Genomic DNA, 20,691 nt, shown 5'->3' on the forward strand with positions numbered 1-20,691 from the left:
ATCATAAAATAAAATGTTAAGGTTACCACTGCATCTTTCTGAAAAAAAAATGCAGTGATAAATATATAGTTTATTTATAGTTATTTTCAAATCTTCAATGTACTGCCATTATCGGTCAAAATGAGTTGAAAATTATCGGCATATCGGCAAAAATCCAATATCGTGGATCCCTAATTAAGACTTAAGCAGAATATTCAAAAAGTTGAAAGTTATGCAGAGTTTAATTACTACTGGACTGTTGAAACACTAAAATAAATGTTTGTTGCGTGTATTAGCTGCATGCAGAATCTCCAGTGTAGTGCGATTCATAATGACTCTTTTGAGCAGGTTCCTCAATTGATCAAAAATGATTCACAAAATGAATCGTTTTGCTTTACTGAATGGCAGATTATCTCAAATTTCACGTATGTCGCACTCAAACTGCAGCGATTACTTATCATGTTCATGTGTACTTAACCCTTTAAGAACCAAACTTTAGGAAATGAGACTTATATCAGTATCATTTTAATACATAACTTTTATTAATATTATTAATTTATTATTTTTATGCAATAAAATTACAGTTTATTTATTTATTTATTGTGGTTAAACAGTAACAATAAATACTAGTTAACCATTTAGGCACCGTTTTAATTTACTGATGTATAAAACATGAGTTTTAAGACAAATCTGGATGCCCTTGTGAACAAGAAGTGCACTTAATTGTATTGAATGTGCACTTTTAGGCTACTTCAAATCTTAAAAGAAAATTTTTAGAAACTGTACTTACAAATAATATAATATTAATGAAATAAAAGGCCACTTAAGTGACTAAAATAGACACTTTCATGGCTGTTTCGGAACACACTTAAGTACACTTTTAAAAAGTGACCTTTGTAATAATGTCAAATTAAAAGTTTTACTTTGAAGTACATTTTGAATCATGTTAATATTTAAATATTTAATCATATTAAAATATGTTTTAAAACCCCATAACTGTCACCCCCCCATTTTTGAACATAGACATGAAAGTGCACTATCCAAACTTAAAATTGTTATAATTCATAAAACGCTTTTGAATACAGACCTAAGGTTGGTCTGTTTTTAAAGAAGACAATCAGCAGATTATTGAAGTGAAATAATAAAAAAAAAATACAAGTATAAAAAAGTTATACAAGTTTAAATTTACTGTAAAGAAAATGTACTGCACTAATTTTTTTATTACTTTATATAAATTAATTATTTATATATTATTTCACAAAATAGTTTTTAATCCAAAATTGCTATAAAATTAAGCCACATGTTTAAATAAGTTGTGTTCCAAATTTGAAGTTGATAAAAAAAAATGTGAGGTTCCTGTGCAATTTTGTTTAGGCGTTATACCAAAAACAGACACCGGGTGCCATCCAAACTCCACTGAAATTTTTTTTAATGCATTTTTTCTGTCAAATGTACACATTTCTCTCTCAATATTACATCTATCACAAAATAGATGAAATATTGAGACTCAGACTGTTTCTGAACACACTTAAGTACACTTTTAAAAAGTGACATTTGTAATGATGTCAAGTTACGTTTTACTTTAAAGTACATTTTAAATCATGTTAACATTTTAATATTTAATCACATTAAAATATGTTTTAATAATCATTTGCCGTGTTTTAAAGTAGTACACTTATTTTTATGTGTTACTAACAAACTAAAGCACATGTAAAGTAATTGATTATCATTATAACTGTAATGTGTTATTTAATAATACATGTAAAGTTAATATATTTTAAATATTCTAAATTGCAACTTCATTATTGCAAATGTGTAATTACAAATATATTTAAATACACGACATCCAAGTTTCAATAGAAATGTCATTAAAATACATGCTTGTCAGTACATTCAGCCATATTTCAATAAAATTTAATTATGAAATTACATATAAAATGTACTCAAGTGGCTCAAAAAGCACTCTAATGATCAGCTAATTGCATTTGATATAATGCATTTAATTGATGCAATTAAATGTCTGAAAGCATTTACTTGAAGAAACTTAAGTATATTCTTCTAAAGTGTATAACTTCAATAAAAAGTGCTAGTTTTAAATAGTATGCTAAAGTGTACTTCTGTTCATAAACATGCAGCAAATGAACATCCTTGAAACATGTGTGAAATAAAAGGAATTGAGAATTTAACAACACTCTGCTTTATTAACAGAGAAGCGGTTCAGGTGAAACAGGAAGTACCTGGAAAGATCGTTGAGCAAACTGAGCACATCCTGCAGGGCGTCGTTTCCCGCCGCTTGGTTCCCGCAGCAGTCTGTTGCGCGAGCCAGGTGATTGGTTAGCAGGCTAGACACCTGTCGTGCCAGCCCAGAATGCACTGCGTCTGTGGAGCCGCCTATTTCACAACAGTGAGCGTCAGTTAACATTGAACAGGATTGCTGTGATACTTCTGGAACAGCAAGCGTTGCTCACCTTCAACTTTTTCCCACTCGATGCAGCGGTTGGCGAGCACCTGGAAAGCAGCCCAGGCCATCGTAGCTACTTTCTGTTTTTTGGTTTGTTTCTCACTGGAGCTGCTGTCTCTCTGACTGCTGAGACTGCACAGTCTGTCCATCAGCTGAACCAGACCGCTGCGCACCAGACACTGCTCCTCACTCCTGACCACAACAACATAGAGCGCTATACTATCAAAATCTTATGCTCTGGCTAGTGTTTACATATTTTCTGTTGTACAGTGTTGTTATTGTTAGCTTTAACTAGTAAAGGCTAAATAAAATCTACATATGCATTGAAAAATTTAAATGAGAATTAGAAATGTTGCCTTGGAAACTTACTAAAATAAAATCAATTTTAGATGAATGTACTAAAATGACTAAAACTGTAATAAAAATAAATGTGCTAAATAAAAATATTGAGGAAAAACACACAAAAAAATACAAAACTACATAAAACTACTAAAACAAAATTAAATTAAACTGAAAATATAAAATAATAACTATTTACTGTTATTCAGCATCAAAATTACAACATTTTTCATCATCTAAAACTGAAATAAAAATAAATGAGCTAAACATAAATTGCCATAAAATGGCAAAAGCACATTACAAAATCACTCAAATTTAAACTAAGATTAAAATTAAAACTTAAAAAGCTAATTTAAAATCTTAATAAATACTATAATAGTAAATAAATAATACTAACTGCTAATAACACTCATACTGTAACAGTACACTGGGATTTTAAAATCAATATTTTTCAACATCATAATGACAACATTATTCATCACCTAAAACTCAAATAAAATTAGAGAAAAAAAAAAGAAAAGACAAAAACATAAAAAACTGAAAATATTATAATAAAAGTTCATTTAAAATGTTAATCAATACTCCCAGAGCATGCAAAAAATAATACTAAAATAACACTGCTACTATAATAGCAAGTTGGGATTTTAAATTCAATATTATTCATCATCTTAAATTGAAATAAAAAAATAAGCTAAATAGAAATAAGGGAAAAAATGAATGACAAGCACAGAAAATTACAAAAAAAAAGAAAACTGAAAATATAAAAATAAAAGCTAATTTAAAATGTAAATAAAACTATAATTGTATATAAACAATACTAAAATAACTGTAATTGAAAGCTGGAATTTTAAATCTAAGACTATTCAAAATATTTTAAATATATATAAATACACTTTCCAAGTGTTACTGTACTACTAATCAGTGCACATTATTTCTAAGAAGAAATAATTTCCTGTTCTGTTGACGTCACCGAGGTCATGTTACATAATTCCATATTTGATTTGATGCAATAAGAGCTGAATCAGAGTGCTTGCCTGGTGTAGGGGATGGTGCACAGCAGGCCGATGCTGTTGGCGCAGGCGATTGGGTAACGGGCGCAGAGAGACACCACTGACGTCATGGTCTCTCCAAAGGCCTCCTGGACCTGCTCCATCATGCCACCGCAGGTCAGTTCCTCCACTCTACACACACACACACACACACACATATACATACACACACACACACACACACACACACACACAGTCATATGGACAACTGAAGCTTCACAGCAGAGATGCAACACTCTGCAGACTGATCTACCAATTTTAAACCAAAAATAAAAAGTTTGGGATTGGTAAGAAGTCTCTTCTGCTCACCAGGGCTGCATTTATTTGATTAAAAATGCAGTTAAAACAGTAAAATTGTGAAATATTATTACAATTAAAAATAACTGTTTTCTATTGTAATATATTGTAAAATGTAATTTATTTTTGTGATGCACATCTGAATTTTCAGCATCATTACTCCAGTCTTCAGTGTCACATGGTCTTCAGAAATCATTATAATATGCTGATTTGCTGCTCGAGTAGATATGTAATATCTTAACATTTTTGGGGATTTTTCCGATAATGATAATTAAACAATATTTGGTAACACTTTATTTTAAGTACTATTACTATTAAGTACTTACTATTATAATAACAATTAATTATGCATAATTACATGCAAGTAACCATAAGCCAAACCCTAACCATATAGTAAGTACATGTAGTTAATTAATATTACTCAGTACTTAAATGTATAATTACACTGTAACAAGGACACCTTAAAATAATGTGTAACCCAATATTTTGCTGTGTGTTTTTGTGTTTGGCTGGTTTAGGCCTGTCACGGATAAATAAATATGACACTAAAATGGCATGTAGGTGGCAGAAAGTCCCTGTCTTAATGAGTGATTCACTGAATCATTCATTCAAACGATTCGTTCAAAACAGTTGATTCATTTAGAAATGAAGCAAGTGACTGTCTTTATGAATGGATCATTGAATCATTGATGCAAATGATTCATTCAAAAACAGATTCATTCAGGCACGAAACACTGCAGTGTTGCTCTGTGATGCACAAATGTTCTGCTCCGGCTTTGTTTGGGACTTTTTCTGTTGCCGAAACAGAAAAAAACGGACCATTTTGTGTCTAAAATGTAACTGACTCAATATTAACTTCTTGTTTGTTGAACTGTTGTATAAAATAAACACCACATTTGCGATCAAGCTCACGTGCTGATATTCGGGAAAACAGCACTCTTGCTTGTGTGATAGTACTCAACTATATCACATCGTATACATATAAAAAACAAAAACCCATACAGGGATATTTTTTTGCATTCATAGCTTTAATGATAGGTGCATTCTGATAGCCCTCATCACGCAATGAATGCTTTTGCACTCTCAAGACATGTTTTTGTTTGTTTTTTGCACAGTGACTGATAATATCAGCTTGCATATCATTAAAACAACAATTATGATATTATCATAGATGATATATTTAGGCACACCCCTATGCTCATGAAAAAACTTCTGATTAATTTCAATGTTGAGAACAGTTGTGCAGCTTCATATTTTTGTGGAAACCGTGATGCATTTTATTTTTCGGGATTCTTTGATGAACAGAAAGTTCACTGAACAGTAGGGCTGGGACAATAAATCGATGCATCGCGATTCGTGGATCGATTCTGAAAGGATTTTCGGAATGCATCGTGATTCTCTCTCGAATCGATTCTGAGCTCAGTTTTAACAGCAGATGGCGCTCTAGGCTAGTTTTTAACCGCACACTCAAATGCTCCTGAAGAAGAGCGCTTGTGCGTTCGGCTGAGTCATGTAAGTGGTGAAATGTACTTGCACATCGGCTCTTATGCTTTTATGATGCAAGATTAATGTAAACACCGCCCACTGTGAACATCCTTGTAATTCGCTTCAACCTTTTCGAACTTTGAATGATTATTTAGGTTCAAATGGTGCGTGTGTAAGGAACTGGAAGCAAGCAGAATACGGCTGTTTCTAAAGCAGCAGTGCCATCTGCTGTTAAAAACTAAACTCAGAATCGATTCAAGAGAGAATCGCGATGCCTTCGGAAAATCTCAGAATCATTTCTGTCTGAGCCGCGGACAAGAAGCTGCTGCTGGACACCTGCAGGCAGAAGATGCACTTTAAGAGCTGAATGGCCACAGGGATGTTAGTCAGTGAGCGATGCGACTGTCTGATCTTACGGTCTGATCAGGAGTGGTTCCTATGAAGGCGAACAGCTGTCCCAGCAGCACGCTGTATGTGGGCTTGTCCTTGCTGTCTTCAATGGCCAATGACTGCAGCAGAGTAAAAGAGCTGCTCCGGTGACTGGATGGATGGAGGCGCCTCCTAGACCCACAGACAGACAGGCAATTAGTTAGTATAAAATTGTAGCAACCTTTAGAATTTACCTATTAAAGCAATGGCCAATTAAAAAAAAAATCATAACATTAACACAACATTAAAACTGATGTGTGTAATTGGCAAATGTTCCTAAAGGGTTTATTTAGTAACAAATTATTCAATATTAATTATTAAATAATATAAATAAATACTAATATTTATTATATGAATAAATACATAAATGCATAAATAAAATGCATGCAGAAATAAAAGCATTATTAATGCATAAATAAAGAAACAAATGCAAACATAAAATGCATAAATGAATGCTAGAATTGACCTACTTTAGTAATAAGTAAAAAAAAAAACATTAAAACTGACATGCAATTTAAGCAAAAAAAAAACATTAACATTAAAAAAGACATGCAATTTTTGAGCAATAAATGTCACTAAATCGTTTATAAAAATTATTGATTTATTGAACAGTCCATCAAAGGAGAAAGTATTTTAACATGCATAAATAAAAATATATGCATAATTAAATGCATGAATAAATTCACACATGTATAAATAAATAAATGCATAAATAAAAATATATGCATGAATAAATATATAAATAAGGAAACAAATGCATAAATAAATTACATAAATAAATGCATAAACATTAATTTACCTATTACAGCAATAAGCCAAGTAAAAAAACAAAAGCATTAAACATAGCATTAAAACTGACATCTGCAATTTTTTTAGTCACAAACGTCACTAAATGGTTTATAACACATTATTGATTTACTGAGCACTGCCTCATCTGAACAAACAGAGCCATGTTTTGGAGAAACTGAACTTTGAATGGCTCTGCAAATTAAGCTGTCATAGGAGAAAGTATTTTAACAAAAAAATAAATGTATAAATAAAGAAATGCATAAATAAAAAAATTTATCCATACATTAATAAATAAATACACAAATAAATATAGTAATAAATAAATGCATAAATGTATTAATAAATAAATGCTTTGATAAATGTATAAATAAATGCTAATATGTATAAATAAATAAATGCATAAATACAAAAAAATACATAAATAAATTCCGTTTTAATAATAATAATAATCATAACAAACAGTTCTTAGCTGTTTATGTAATAATGTAGTTTATTATTCTAACTGTCGGCTATTTGCGGTTGTCCAGAACCGTAGATTCTTGCTGCATTAATGTAAAATTCAAGTGATGTGTTCTTATAGGTGTGCATATATTCATTCTTTAACCGTGATTTGGTGCTTCTGCTGAGTCTGAGGTACCTTTGTGCTCCATGTGTGAACTCCACATCACTGTTGGCAATCATTTCCAAATCTGAGGGAGCGGACATACTGCGCAGGAACACAGGCTGCTTCACGATGGGAACCATCGATTTGGTGTCTGACACCGACTTACAGGCTGCAAGCAGGAGAGTTCAAAGCGCCGTTGAGCACATTTGTATGTTTTTGCAGGCGTGTGCATGTGTAAATGCGTGTCACCTGGTGTGCATGCTGGTGTTGTAGACAGACTCTTGCACTGTGGCGCGATGGTAACATGCAGCAGCAGCTCAGAGCGGTTGATCAGGCTCTTCACCAACGCTTTGGTTTTAGCCAGAGGAACGGCGCTTCTCTGCTGCTGCATGGAGTTCACCTCATGGAAGAACTTCTCTCTGTTTGAAACAAAACAAAACACACACAATCACAATGATCTGAAATATTAGTAATTTCATAAGTACACTGCCATTCCAAAGTTTGGGGTCTGTGAGTTTTTTTTTTTTGTTTGTTTGTTTTTGAAAGTCTCTTACTTACTTATTTTTTATTTATTTTTATTTTTTTATATCATTAAGATACTTATTATAGTTTTAATATTTTAATCCGTTTTCATTTTTGTACTTCGTTTTCATTTTAAATGTTATGTATTAAAAGTTTTATAACTTTTTTTTTTTGTGTGTGTTTTGTCATTTTTATTCGTTTTTGGTGTTTTTATATGTCTGTGCAGTTTTCATAATTTTTTTATTTCAGTTTTAGCTTTAGATATTTTAGAACATTGTTAAATAAAATTTAAATGAAAAATGTCACCTTGACAACTAGCTGAAATAAAAACTTTTTAAAATATTTTATTTCACAATTTTATTTCAAGTCACGAAAATGTTTTTATGGTTTTAGTTTTAATTTCAGTTTTAGTTATCTACAAAAACCCTGGTCTCCAAATACAGTAAAAATACAGAAATATTGTGAAATATTATTTCAATTTAAAATAACTAGGGTTGCAAAAAGGTGGAAAATTTTCAGTAAATTTCTCCAAAGTTTGGGGTCTGTGAGTTTTTTGTTTGTTTGTTTTTGAAAGTCTCTTACTTTTTTTTATTTTTTAATATCATTAAGATACTTATTATAGTTTTTATTAATATTTTAATCAGTTTTCATTTTTGTACTTTTTCATTTTAAATGTTATGTATTACAATTTTTATTACATTTTTGTGTGTGTGTGTGTTTTGTCATTTTTATTCGTTTTTGGTGTTTTTATATGTCTGTGCAGTTTTCATACATTTTTTATTTCAGTTTTAGCTTTAGATATTTTAGAACATTGTTAAATTAAATTAAAATGAAAAATGTCGCCTTGACAACTAGCTGAAATAAAAACTTTTCTATATTTTATTTTATTTTATATATTTAATTTAATTTAATTTAATATATATGTATAATTTTATTGTTTTTTTATTTTTGTTATTATTACATTTATTTTATTTCAGGTAATGAAAATGTTTAATTGTTGCCGTTTTAGTTAACTATAATAACCCCGGCACACAACTGCAGCTGTTTCATTAACACATTAAGGTTTCCATGTTTGCAATAAAAGATTGACGACTTGTAAATGTAATTAGTGCATCTAAACGGACCAAAAAAACCTGTCTGTTTATAAAGCATTTAAATGAAAGCAAGTAAACCAAATCAGGTCTATTGATTATCTTTAATTTCTTAATTAAATAAATAAAATAAAATAATAACAAAACATAACATAACATATAACATAACAACATAAAATGGAAAGATAAGAAAAGAAAAGAAATTACTTATTTGAAATAAAAAATGCAAATAATCACTACACAAATAGACATTTAGACTTTACAATAAGGTGCCAATTGCATTGCATTTTTGTTAACTAACATTAACAAAAATGAATAAATCTTGCAAAAAATATTTATGATACATAAATACACACACATATATAAAATGTGAGTTCATGTTAGCTAAAGAATTAACTAATCTTAACAAATGGGACCTTATAGTAAAACGTTGTTGACATTTAAAATAGTTGGTTTTATGTTTAGATTTGTAGTATAAATTGTTATACTTGTTATAATATATATATATATATATAGTTTAATATGACTTTTTTTATTTATTTAACGTAGTATAACAATAATATATATATATATATAGTTTAATATGACTTTTTTTATTTATTTAACAGGTTTCTTTGTCCATCTACAGTTTCAACTTAAATTTTGCAGTTCATCATGTGGAAGCAACCATGTGTACATGAAATATGTACTTTTTTTTATTGTTTAACTATTTTTAAACTTTTTTTTAAAAATATGTCAATGTCTTAGTCAATTTGTAAAGTGTTTTATTTATATTTTTATTTTTACATGAATAAACCGATAACTGCCTCCTTCCTCTAGGTAGTGGGATTTCTACTCCTCCGTACATTTCAGGATGCATTTCTGATTACGGTTAAATGTTCTGCTATCATTAAGTTACATTCCCCTCATATGTAGTCTCCATATCATGTGCTCACTTGATGCTGGGGCGAAACTGAGGCCGGCCTCTCCCAGACAGCTCCCTCAGGCGGCCCATAATGCCCGGGGGTAAGTGGATGCGGGGGAGCTCACAGCAAGCCCCCGGCATGAGGACGTCTGAAGGATAGGTGAACTCTCGCTCCTCATCAATGGTGAGAGGCAGAGGAGACGGAGACGGCGTGAGGGCAGGAGAGATCGCACCATTAGCCTCCACCTGCCACTGACACCTTATACAGAACAGCAACAAAAACATAAGAAACATATATTAAACAGCAAGAAAGAAATACTTTTTAGTGCATTAAATTGATCAAAAGTGACATTAAAGACATTTATAATGCTAAATTTTTTTTTTTATTTTGTTAATATTTTTTTTTCTGAAGAAAAACAAACATAAACAGCGAGGAAAGCCAAAATATTAAATGTCACGGATGTATATTAACTGAGTAATCCACTATTTTGTAGAGGGGGGGGTCAAAATGACAATTTTCACTTGAGATTCAGAGCCAAATTATAGGGGGGTAAAAATGACTTTAGAAAGCAGCATCATTATGTTATTTTCACACAGAGATTGATTTGTTGCATTTATGAGCCAATGGTGAAAGTTCAAAAATGTAACAAAAAAAAAGCACTTTTTGTGTTTTTTTCCCAGGTTTTTTCAGTTTTAGTTATCTACAAAAACCCTGGTCTCCAAATACAGTAAAAATACAGAAATATTGTGAAATATTATTTCAATTTAAAATAACTAGGGTTGCAAAAAGGTGGAAAATTTTCAGTAAATTTCTCCAAAGTTTGGGGTCTGTGAGTTTTTTGTTTGTTTGTTTTTGAAAGTCTCTTACTTTTTTTTATTTTTTAATATCATTAAGATACTTATTATAGTTTTTATTAATATTTTAATCAGTTTTCATTTTTGTACTTTTTCATTTTAAATGTTATGTATTACAATTTTTATTACATTTTTGTGTGTGTGTGTGTTTTGTCATTTTTATTCGTTTTTGGTGTTTTTATATGTCTGTGCAGTTTTCATACATTTTTTATTTCAGTTTTAGCTTTAGATATTTTAGAACATTGTTAAATTAAATTAAAATGAAAAATGTCGCCTTGACAACTAGCTGAAATAAAAACTTTTAAAAATATTTTATTTCACTTAATATCCATTTTATTTCAAGTAACAAAAATGTTTTTTATGGTTTTAGTTTTAATTTCAGTTTTAGTTATCTAGTTTAGTTATCCAAATATATTAAAAATACAGAAATATTATTAAAATTTAAAATAACTAGGGTTGCAAAAAGGTGGAAAATTTCCAGTAAATTTTAGAAAATATTCCAGAAATTTTGGAAACTTTCCAGGATTTTGGGGAATATTCCAGGGATTTTTGGAAAGCTTCCAGAAATTTACTCAAAAATTTTTGCAACCCTAAAAATAACAGTTTTCTATTTGAATATATTTTAAAATGTAATTTATTCCTGGATTCTCTGTTCCCCAAAGTTTGCATGGCTGTAACTCAAGAAGTATTAAAGATATTTTAATGCCCTTTTAGATTTTGCTTCTTAACAAACTTTTCTTTAGTTATCTTCTTTTTTAAGGCTCTATATGGTTCCTATCCAGAGATATGGGGATTTCAATCTGGCCCCATGAGCAAATTGTTAAATTGTACTCATTTTCAGTTCCCCATATTTCTGCAACTGAACCATACAGGGCCTTAAAAACGAATACTCCAAAATAAAAGTTTGTTAAGAACCAGAATCTAAAAGAATATTGAGTTGAGTTGCATGCACATAAACTTAATGCAACTTAACTTAATAATATTCCAGGGATTTTTGGAAAGCTTCCAGAAATTTACTCAAAAATTTTTGCAACCCTAAAAATAACAGTTTTCTATTTGAATATATTTTAAAATGTAATTTATTCCTGGATTCTCTGATAAATAGAAAGTTAGATAGTAAGAAAGAAATATTTTGTAACATTTTAAATGTCTTTACTCTCACATTAAAAATTTGTTTTATAGCAAAAGCAGATAACTCCACATTTCATGTTTTAGAGTTAAAAAAAAACATTCGTTTAATTTTTGTAATCTCCTCAGGTGACGATGTAGATGCCTGACAAACGTTGTTGTTGTTGTGATCATAAAATGTAATTTATTCCTGGATTCTCTGATAAATAGAAAGTTAGATAGTAAGAAAGAAATATTTTGTAACATTTTAAATGTCTTTACTCTCACATTTGATCAATTGCTGAGTAAAACCATTAATTTCTTACTAATCCCAAACTTTTTGAACAGTAGTGTAGGTGTAACCAAATGCTTTGTGATAAATTTAGCTGCACTATAGGAAGCCGTAATGTGTTTCACATCATACCTTAAAGCCATCACAGCGTTTTCTGGATCTGCGCCATCCAGAGGAACCTCCTTCAGTGAACACAGAAGCTCCAGCTCCTTCATTTTGTTCTGTGGGCCACAAGACAAACCAAAAGAATCAATCTTTGATAAACCAATCAAAACACAATAGTGGAAGCAAGTAACGTTAAGAACGCACTAGAAACTCTTGTTGCATGTTGCCTAAGAACAGATGTTATTTTGGAAGTATTATATGCTCTTCTAGCAAGGTGGATTTGTAAAGGTGAATTTTCAGCTAATTATGGCAATTGAACATTAACAAAACACTTAGACATGGAAATACCATAGTATTCTCCCAGGTACCTCGAAGTGCACTTAACTGTACTGAACGTGGACTTGTAGGGTACTTTAAATCTTAGAAGTACATTTTTGAAAGCTGTAATTGCAGATCAAAAAAAAAAAATGAAATAAAAGGCCACTTAAGTTTTTTTTTTTTTTTTTAAGTGCCGTTTATCGATTTTTGCAAATTAACTCTTCATATATATATTAAGCTCTATGTAAAGTGGCCCACATTTGGTTTCCGACCATTTAAAATGTGTAAAATTGAACATTTTGGACATGGAGCCACACTGAGATCCCCATATCTGTGGGATTGAACCATACAGGGCCTTAAAGGGTTAGTTCACCCAAAAATGAAAATTCTGTCATTAATTACTCACCCTCGTGTCATTCGAAACCCTTAAGACATTCGTTCATCTTCGGAACACAATTTAAGATATGTTTGATGAATTCTGAGGGCTCTCTGACCCTCCCATAGACAGCAAGGTAACTACCACGTTCACTTGTAGGGTACTTTAAATCTTAGAAGTACATTTTTGAAAGCTGTAATTGCAGATCAAAAAAAAATAATGAAATAAAAGGCCACTTAAGTGAGAGACTTTCATGATTGTTTCTTAACACACTTAAGTACACTTTTAAAAAGTGTAAATAAAGTTTGACTTTAAAGTACATTTTAAATCATTGTTTTAATAATATTTTGTTTGTTATTTTGATGTGCTGACTAATACTGAAGCATCAAGGTCCAGAAAAGTACCAAGATGATCGACAAAGTAGTCCGTGTGACATCAGTGGTTCAACTGTAAAGTTACGAAGCTACGAGAATGCTTTTTTGCGCAAATAATAAGTATTCTGCGCTGACCCAGATCTGGCGCCGCCACACTGATACTGTGATACTGTCGTGAACGCACGTCCAAAGTGATGCAGAAGAGACGAAAATGTGGAATAAAGTCGTTATTTTTGTTTTCCACTTAAGTGAGAGACTTTCATGATTGTTTCTTAACACACTTAAGTACACTTTTAAAAAGTGTAAATAAAGTTTGACTTTAAAGGACATTTTAAATCATTGTTTTAATAATATTTTGTCACTTATTTTGATGTGCTGACTAATACTGAAGCACATGTAAAGTACTTGATTATCATTTGAACTTTAGCTTCTGATATTACACTTAATGTTAATATGTTTTAAATGCACGAAATTGCAACTTCATTACAAATGTGTGATTTCGAATATATTTAAATAGAAATAGAAATAACATTAAAGCATATTTTAGTCAGCACCATATTTCAAAGACAATAGAATTATGAAATTACATGTAAAAATGAACTTAAGTCAAAAGCACTCTAAAGTTCAGCTAATTGCATTTAATATACATTTCAACTATAATACATTTTCAACATGCAATTAAGTGTCTAAAAACATTACATTCAGTTCACACTTTTAAAGTATATTATTCCATAGTAAGTGCTCTTTTTAAAACTATGCCTAGTGTACTTCTTTTCACAAAGATAACGATCATATGTCTCACATTACTGACCTCAAAGAAGTGATAGTCGTGGAAGAAGGGAGAGTTGTTCTCCAGTTTGCCCTGCTGAGCTTCTTCTGCTTCATTCTGCCACTTCTGCTCCAGTTCAGCTACACTCTGAAACAAACACAGACACCGGATATAATAACAGCATCATACAGCATGCATATGAGATAATAACAGCATCACACAGCATGCATGTGAGATAATAACAGCATCACACAGCATGCATGTGAGATAATAACAGCATCACACAGCATGCATGTGAGATAATAACAGCATCACACAGCATGCATGTGAGATAATAACAGCATCACACAGCATGCATATGAGGAGCGCTGCATCTGTGGCTGCTGTAACACTCACCTGTAACTGTCTCTCCATTGCATTGATCTTCTTGAAGGTCTCGGCCATGATTTTGCAGAGCAGGTTGTGCTCCTCTCTGTGCATCTCTCTGTACTGGAAGTTCACCAGCGACTGCAGCGCATCCACCAGACCCAGGTGCTTTACGACACACGACACGATCACTTCCTCCATCACATCAGGACGCATCACCTCTCTGAGAGACAATTAAGAAGGTATTATTCATGTTTCTCGTTTTTCAATTTATTTGTGTAACACTTGTCACAATACATATTTCATAGCAGTATAAGATTACTGAATATAATTATTCTATGTCTCTGAAGTAATAATTGAGAATTTTGTGGTTTGCCTTAAAGGAGGTTAGAATAGAATAGAATAGAATTTACTTCTTTGAAAGCAAAAATGCAAATAAATCGCTACACAAATAGACATTAGTTAGACTTTAGACTTTACAATAAGGTTCCATTTGTTAACTAACATGAACAAACAAGAAAACAACTGTATTTTTTATTAATGATTAATTTATGAATTTTGTTTATGATATATAAATACATTCACACACACAGACAGACATACTGTGTGTGTGTGTGTGAGAGAGAGTATATATATATATATATATATATTAGTGCCCTCCAAATCTCAAGGGAAAATTGCAAACCTACTTTCCCTATAGGGACAAAAAAAGTGTCTAAATGACCAGAAATCCTGTAAAAGCAGCTAATATGGGACGCTTGCATTCGCTGGATTTTCCCGCACATTCACAAGCACTACAGAACTGAAGAGCAGCTGATGCTACAGTGTTTATGTGCGGCAGGTGAAGCAGCACACCTCTGCAGTAGTTTGGAGCAGAGCAGGTCGTGGCAGGCCTCCTCCTCTCGTGTGATATCGGGGCCGTTATAGAGGATGCGTAACATGGCGCAGGCCAGCACAGATAAACCCAGAGCTAGATCAGCCAGGAAGGGCAGGCCACCCGACACATCCTCAGACGACTCCTGAAACAATCAGTGCAAACAAGCAAGGTTATTAAAGTTGATTTAACACGTTAATTTGGTGAGAATAATTATGAGGAAAATAACACATGATTTAACACACATCTTACATTGATGCGGTTGCTGATGAACATGATGCAGGACGACTAACTGTGTGACGCAGCCTATCACAATGCAGTTATATGCCCTCAAATTCAAGATATGAGCGCAAAATATATGTGACCCTGGAGCACAAAAGCAGTCTTAAGTCGCTGGGGTATATTTGTAGCAATAGCCAAAAATACATTGCATGGGTCAAAATTATTGATTTTTCTTTTATGCCAAAAATCATTAGGATATTAAGTAAAGATCATGTTCCATAAAGATATTTTGTGAATAATTGGTATAATGGAATAATATTGGTAAAATATATTGGTCGCCGTTAGTTCGTGTTAGCTAAAGCATTAACAAATGGGACTTTATTGTAAAATCTGGCAGATGTATTTAAACTTTTTGAATAACAATAAAATTATATATACTTTTGACTTTTTTACACTTTTCTTTGATCCATCTACCAAATCAGCTAAAGCATGTAATTTTGCAGCTGACCATATGTTAGCAACCAATTAAGTATTTTAAACTACACTTTATAAACAAAGTAAATAATTTAAATACGTCCATGTATTAGTCAGTTTAATTTATACTTTTGGATTGATAAACTATAATTTATTCCATCACTTTTGTGATTGGCAAGTCCTTAATAAAGCAATAAGTGCCTAAAACCCCCTTAGCAGTTATAAATTCACTGTAAACCACGGCTTCGCAGGGATTATTGCTTTTATAAAACGGTTATTCCATATACGTAGTTAGGTTTCACAAAATAAAACAGAGCAAATAAAGTGTAATGATATTAATAAAAACAGTATTCTTCCACCAAACAATGTAGTTCCTCAGAATCAGTTGTGGTTCCAACAAAGTGGTTGCCGAGCAACAGATAAACGTAAACAAAGGTGTATGTTTGTAGAGTAATTTACAACAGCTTCGAACATGGCTCAGCCAATCAGAATCAAGGACCGGAACTCTCAGTTTTATTATACATTCCAAGAGGCTTTTGTTTAAATGAAAATTAAATAATTAGCACAATCTCAATAGTTTTCCTATACATTAAAGTTTTAATACAGTTTTATAGTTTTTTCGTATAGTTTTAGTATATAATAATAATCCTGCAACCACGATGTTTGTTGGAAAACACATTTGTTGAACGAAGTAAATTAACTTCTAATAGGCGTTTAATTTTTTCACTGTAAATGTTATGATTGGGATGCATTTAAAAGCTCGGTACCTGTGCTCGGACAGTGCATGAGAAACCCCACATGGCTTTATCTGGGGTGTTGTGCTCGCGTCCGCTTCTCATCTCAAAAGAGAACGTAACAGTATCTCCTTCCACCTGAAAATACAACAGATTAGAAGCAGTGATATTTAATATCTTAATATCTGTAGATCGTCTGAACGAATCAGAATGTGCTTTATTCATCATGATTTCCAGAAGCACTGGTTAGTTACATACACACATACTTAATTCTTCCTCTCTATTCTCTGGTGTATAAATAGAATTAAATAAAAACAAAGCAATATACATCTAGAAAAATTAAACGAGTAGAATTAAGGCAGAAAAACTTACAGTATTATATATGTGACCCTGGACCACAAAACCAGTCTTAAGGGTCAATTTTTTTCGAAATTGAGATTTATGCATCATCTGAAAGCTGAATAAGTAAGCTTTCCATTGATGTATGGTTTGTTATGATAGGACAATATTTGGCCGAGATACAACTATTTGAAAATCTGGAATCTGAGGGTGCAAAAAAATCTAAATATTGAGAAAATCGCCTTTAAAGTTGTCCAAATGAAGTTCTTAGCAATGCATATTACTAATCAAAAATTAAGTTTTGATATATTTACAGTAGGACATTTACGAAATATCTTCATGGAACATGATCTTTACTTAATATCCTAATGATTTTTGGCATAAAAGAAAAATCTATAATTTTGACCCATACAATGTATTTTTGGCTATTGCTACAAATATACCCCAGCGACTTAACACTGCTTTTGTGCTCCAGGGTCACAAATCAAGATTAAGGAGTAAGCAGAAGGCTTAAGTATATTGTATACACATAATATACTACATAAAAACTATTCATTTTTAGAATTTAAATTAATTTTATTGCCTAACGTCCAGAAACCCCGTAAGGATACTGAGCTATTTAGAAAAACGTTGAACGTGCACTCTTTGACACATTTTAAGCATCCCATTATTTTTTGAAGGCTTTTAACAAACACAAATGTTTAACAAATATGTATGTTGTATTGCGTTTACATTCAAGCATTTCTATTAATATAAACCATAATCAACAAAAGTTTAATTTTTTATTTCTTTAAAAATAAAAGTCATATCTGACGTTACTATATCAAAATCAGTAAAGGCATTTTAGTAAACAGTGTGTTAATGATATTAAATAACACTCCACTATTTTTGAAAATAGGCTCATTTTCCAACTAGAGTTAAACAGTTGAGTTTTACCGTTTTCTAATCCATTCAGCCGATCTCCGGGTCTGGCGTAGCACTTTCGATTTCTTAGTACACTATGTAACTACAGAAGAGTCAAGTTTTAAATAGGAAAAATATAGAAACTCTTTGGTCATTTTTGAGCGAGATGCTAACGGTCTAATCAGATTCAATGATCTATGCTAAGCTACAGCTAAAAGTGCTACCGCCAGACCCGGAGATCGGCTGAATGGATTAGAAAACGGTAAAACTCAACTGTTTAACTCTAGGGGAGTTGGAAAATGAGCCTATTTTCAAAAATAGTGGAGTGTTCCTTTAAGCATTGGACTTCATTAAGAGCCCAGCAGGCTTTTCCTGAAAGCATTGTATCAGATATCCTCACCTTGACCAGATCTTTGGGCCATCCAGTTCCCAAGACACTGCGGCTACCGTAACCCATGGTGTTTCCTCCATACTCGCTCACTTTACGACTATTCGTGTTTGGCCCGGCGTAAACCACCAGCTGAATGACAAGAGAATTGTGAGTGTGAATATTCAACGTGACACTTTCATTCCACTGTGAATGAGAACAGCAGAAACGTGAAACCTTGTCATAGTCGTATTGTGAGGAGCAGCGAGGGTCGAAGCGGAGGTAGAGACACCGAGCTCCAGGGATGTGCACTGTTTCTTTAAACTTGTAGTTATCTCGCACCGGATGAGCGGTTTCCACTGTTTTCCCAGCAGCCCATGGGGCAGGGATCTTCAGACCGGTCAGAAAGCCCGGCTCCTCTCTCTCTTCCAGAATCTGGAAACTGAAATTTCATTTTTTGGTTTGAATAATCTAGATGCTTTTGTCCAACATGTTTCTTTTGACATAATAAAAAACTACAAAACTGAAAAAGTTTATAAATAATGCACCTGTCATTTAACGAGGGTGGATTGAAGCTTTGATTTAGCGGCGAATCCTCAACAAATAATGGTGAATGTGTCTTTAGCAGCAAAGCAGTCTGTTGGATAGACAGAGACACAGAGCAGTCAATACAACAATGTCAACGGGTCATGATTTATTATTTTAACTTGGAAAATCCAAGGTTTTTTGTATAATATTTTAATTTAAAAAATCTACCGAGTCAGTAAGATTTTTTATTATTATAATTTTTTTTTTTAAAACATACTTTTATTCAATAAGCATGCATTAAATTGCTCAAAAGTGACAGTAAAGACATTTATAATGTTACAAAAAATTTAAATAAATGCTGTTCTTTTGATGCTATTCATCAAAGAATCCTGAAAAATAAAATGTATCAGTTTCCACAAAAATATTCAGCAGCACAACACTGAAAATAATCAGAAATTATGTTGAAAATTCAGCTTTGCATCACAGAAATAAATTACATTTTACAATATATTCACATAGAAATCAGCTATTTTAAATTGTAATAATATTTTTGCAATATTACTGATTTTACTGCATTTTTTATCAAATAAATGCTGCCTTGGTGGTGGTGTACAATACTGACATGGTGCAACTGTGTGCTTCGATTAGGTAATATAATGAATATATACATACGGTATTTGGAAGCAAATACATAATGTAGGTGTTATGCATGTCAAACACTTTCCAAATGATGACAGATTATTGCAATACATATGCTATAGCTATACCTTCTATCCAACAATCACTAAATATTTGCACCTCCATTATAATATGATGGTATGATATAAGATATGATATATGATATATTATATGATATATGATATGAGATATATGATATGATATGATATGATATGATATTGGCTGACCTGTGCTGACCAGCTGGCCTCCATCTTTTCACAGATCTTCAACAGATCAGCTCTTTCTGATTCTGATTGTGATACACACCTGACTAGTATACAGGACCAGTTGGACTAGCTGTGGCATGAGAGCGTCAGCTAGCGTGAGGGTTTGTAGGTTCGGGTGCATCAGTGACGTCAAGAGGACCGGCAGCAAGTGACCCAACATCGTGGCCTTCGTTACCTGTTCAAGTCCTCTCAGTCTTGATATTAAAATAAAATAAAAAACAGAGAAAATTATAAATAAAAGAAAGTGCTTAAGTACATGCACAAAATACAAATAAAGCATCATCGAAGAAGTGTTGCTGATATCTGAATGCACCTGGCCTCTCGATCGCTGATGCTGCTGTTGATGAGGGAGCTGGTAACTTGCTGAAGCGTCTCCAGAACCTCGTCACATCCAACCAGGATCTTAGAGGCTAGTGACAGGATACTAGTCTGCAGCTCCTGACGGGAACACGTTCAGTTAACACACACATTTCTCAGAGAACATCTAAAGCTGATACAGAAATCGTGTGAACTATTAAATACACTCTAGCATACTTTTAAAAAAGAGCACTTAGTAAAGAAACAATATGTTGACCCTGGACCACAAAACCAGTCATAAGGGTCAATTCTTCCGAAATTGAGATTTATGCATCATCTGAAAACTGAATAAATAATAAATAATCCATTGATGTATGGTTTGTTAGGATAGGACAATATTTGGCCGAGATACAACTATTTGAAAATCTGGAATCTGAGGGTGCAAAAAAATCTAAATATTGAGAAAATCATCTTTAAAGTTGTTCAAATGAAGTAAGT

The 20,691-nt window shown here is 32.2% G+C and overlaps 1 protein-coding gene across 1 annotated transcript in view; it reads right to left on the minus strand.

Annotated features, from left to right (window-relative positions):
• LOC107745305 (probable E3 ubiquitin-protein ligase HECTD4) overlaps positions 1-20,691 on the minus strand; it is an 87,770-nt gene that overhangs the window by 45,920 nt on the left and 21,159 nt on the right. Inside the window, exons 16-33 of the mRNA XM_016559164.1 lie at positions 20,210-20,334; positions 19,937-20,090; positions 18,973-19,061; positions 18,662-18,866; positions 18,458-18,577; positions 16,849-16,953; positions 15,367-15,530; positions 14,542-14,734; positions 14,188-14,292; positions 12,336-12,424; positions 7,682-7,851; positions 7,466-7,601; positions 6,027-6,171; positions 5,886-5,946; positions 5,038-5,086; positions 3,814-3,960; positions 2,448-2,632; positions 2,217-2,370 (exon numbers count right to left, since the gene is read on the minus strand). Coding sequence (XP_016414650.1) covers positions 2,217-2,370; positions 2,448-2,632; positions 3,814-3,960; positions 5,038-5,086; positions 5,886-5,946; positions 6,027-6,171; positions 7,466-7,601; positions 7,682-7,851; positions 12,336-12,424; positions 14,188-14,292; positions 14,542-14,734; positions 15,367-15,530; positions 16,849-16,953; positions 18,458-18,577; positions 18,662-18,866; positions 18,973-19,061; positions 19,937-20,090; positions 20,210-20,334 — 2,396 coding nt within the window. The remainder of the gene's footprint in view (positions 1-2,216; positions 2,371-2,447; positions 2,633-3,813; positions 3,961-5,037; positions 5,087-5,885; positions 5,947-6,026; positions 6,172-7,465; positions 7,602-7,681; positions 7,852-12,335; positions 12,425-14,187; positions 14,293-14,541; positions 14,735-15,366; positions 15,531-16,848; positions 16,954-18,457; positions 18,578-18,661; positions 18,867-18,972; positions 19,062-19,936; positions 20,091-20,209; positions 20,335-20,691) is intronic.

Source organism: Sinocyclocheilus rhinocerous, unplaced genomic scaffold, assembly GCF_001515625.1.
Source record: "Sinocyclocheilus rhinocerous isolate Xijiao unplaced genomic scaffold, SAMN03320098_v1.1 scaffold1399, whole genome shotgun sequence".
In the NCBI taxonomy this organism is placed as follows: domain Eukaryota; kingdom Metazoa; phylum Chordata; class Actinopteri; order Cypriniformes; family Cyprinidae; genus Sinocyclocheilus; species Sinocyclocheilus rhinocerous.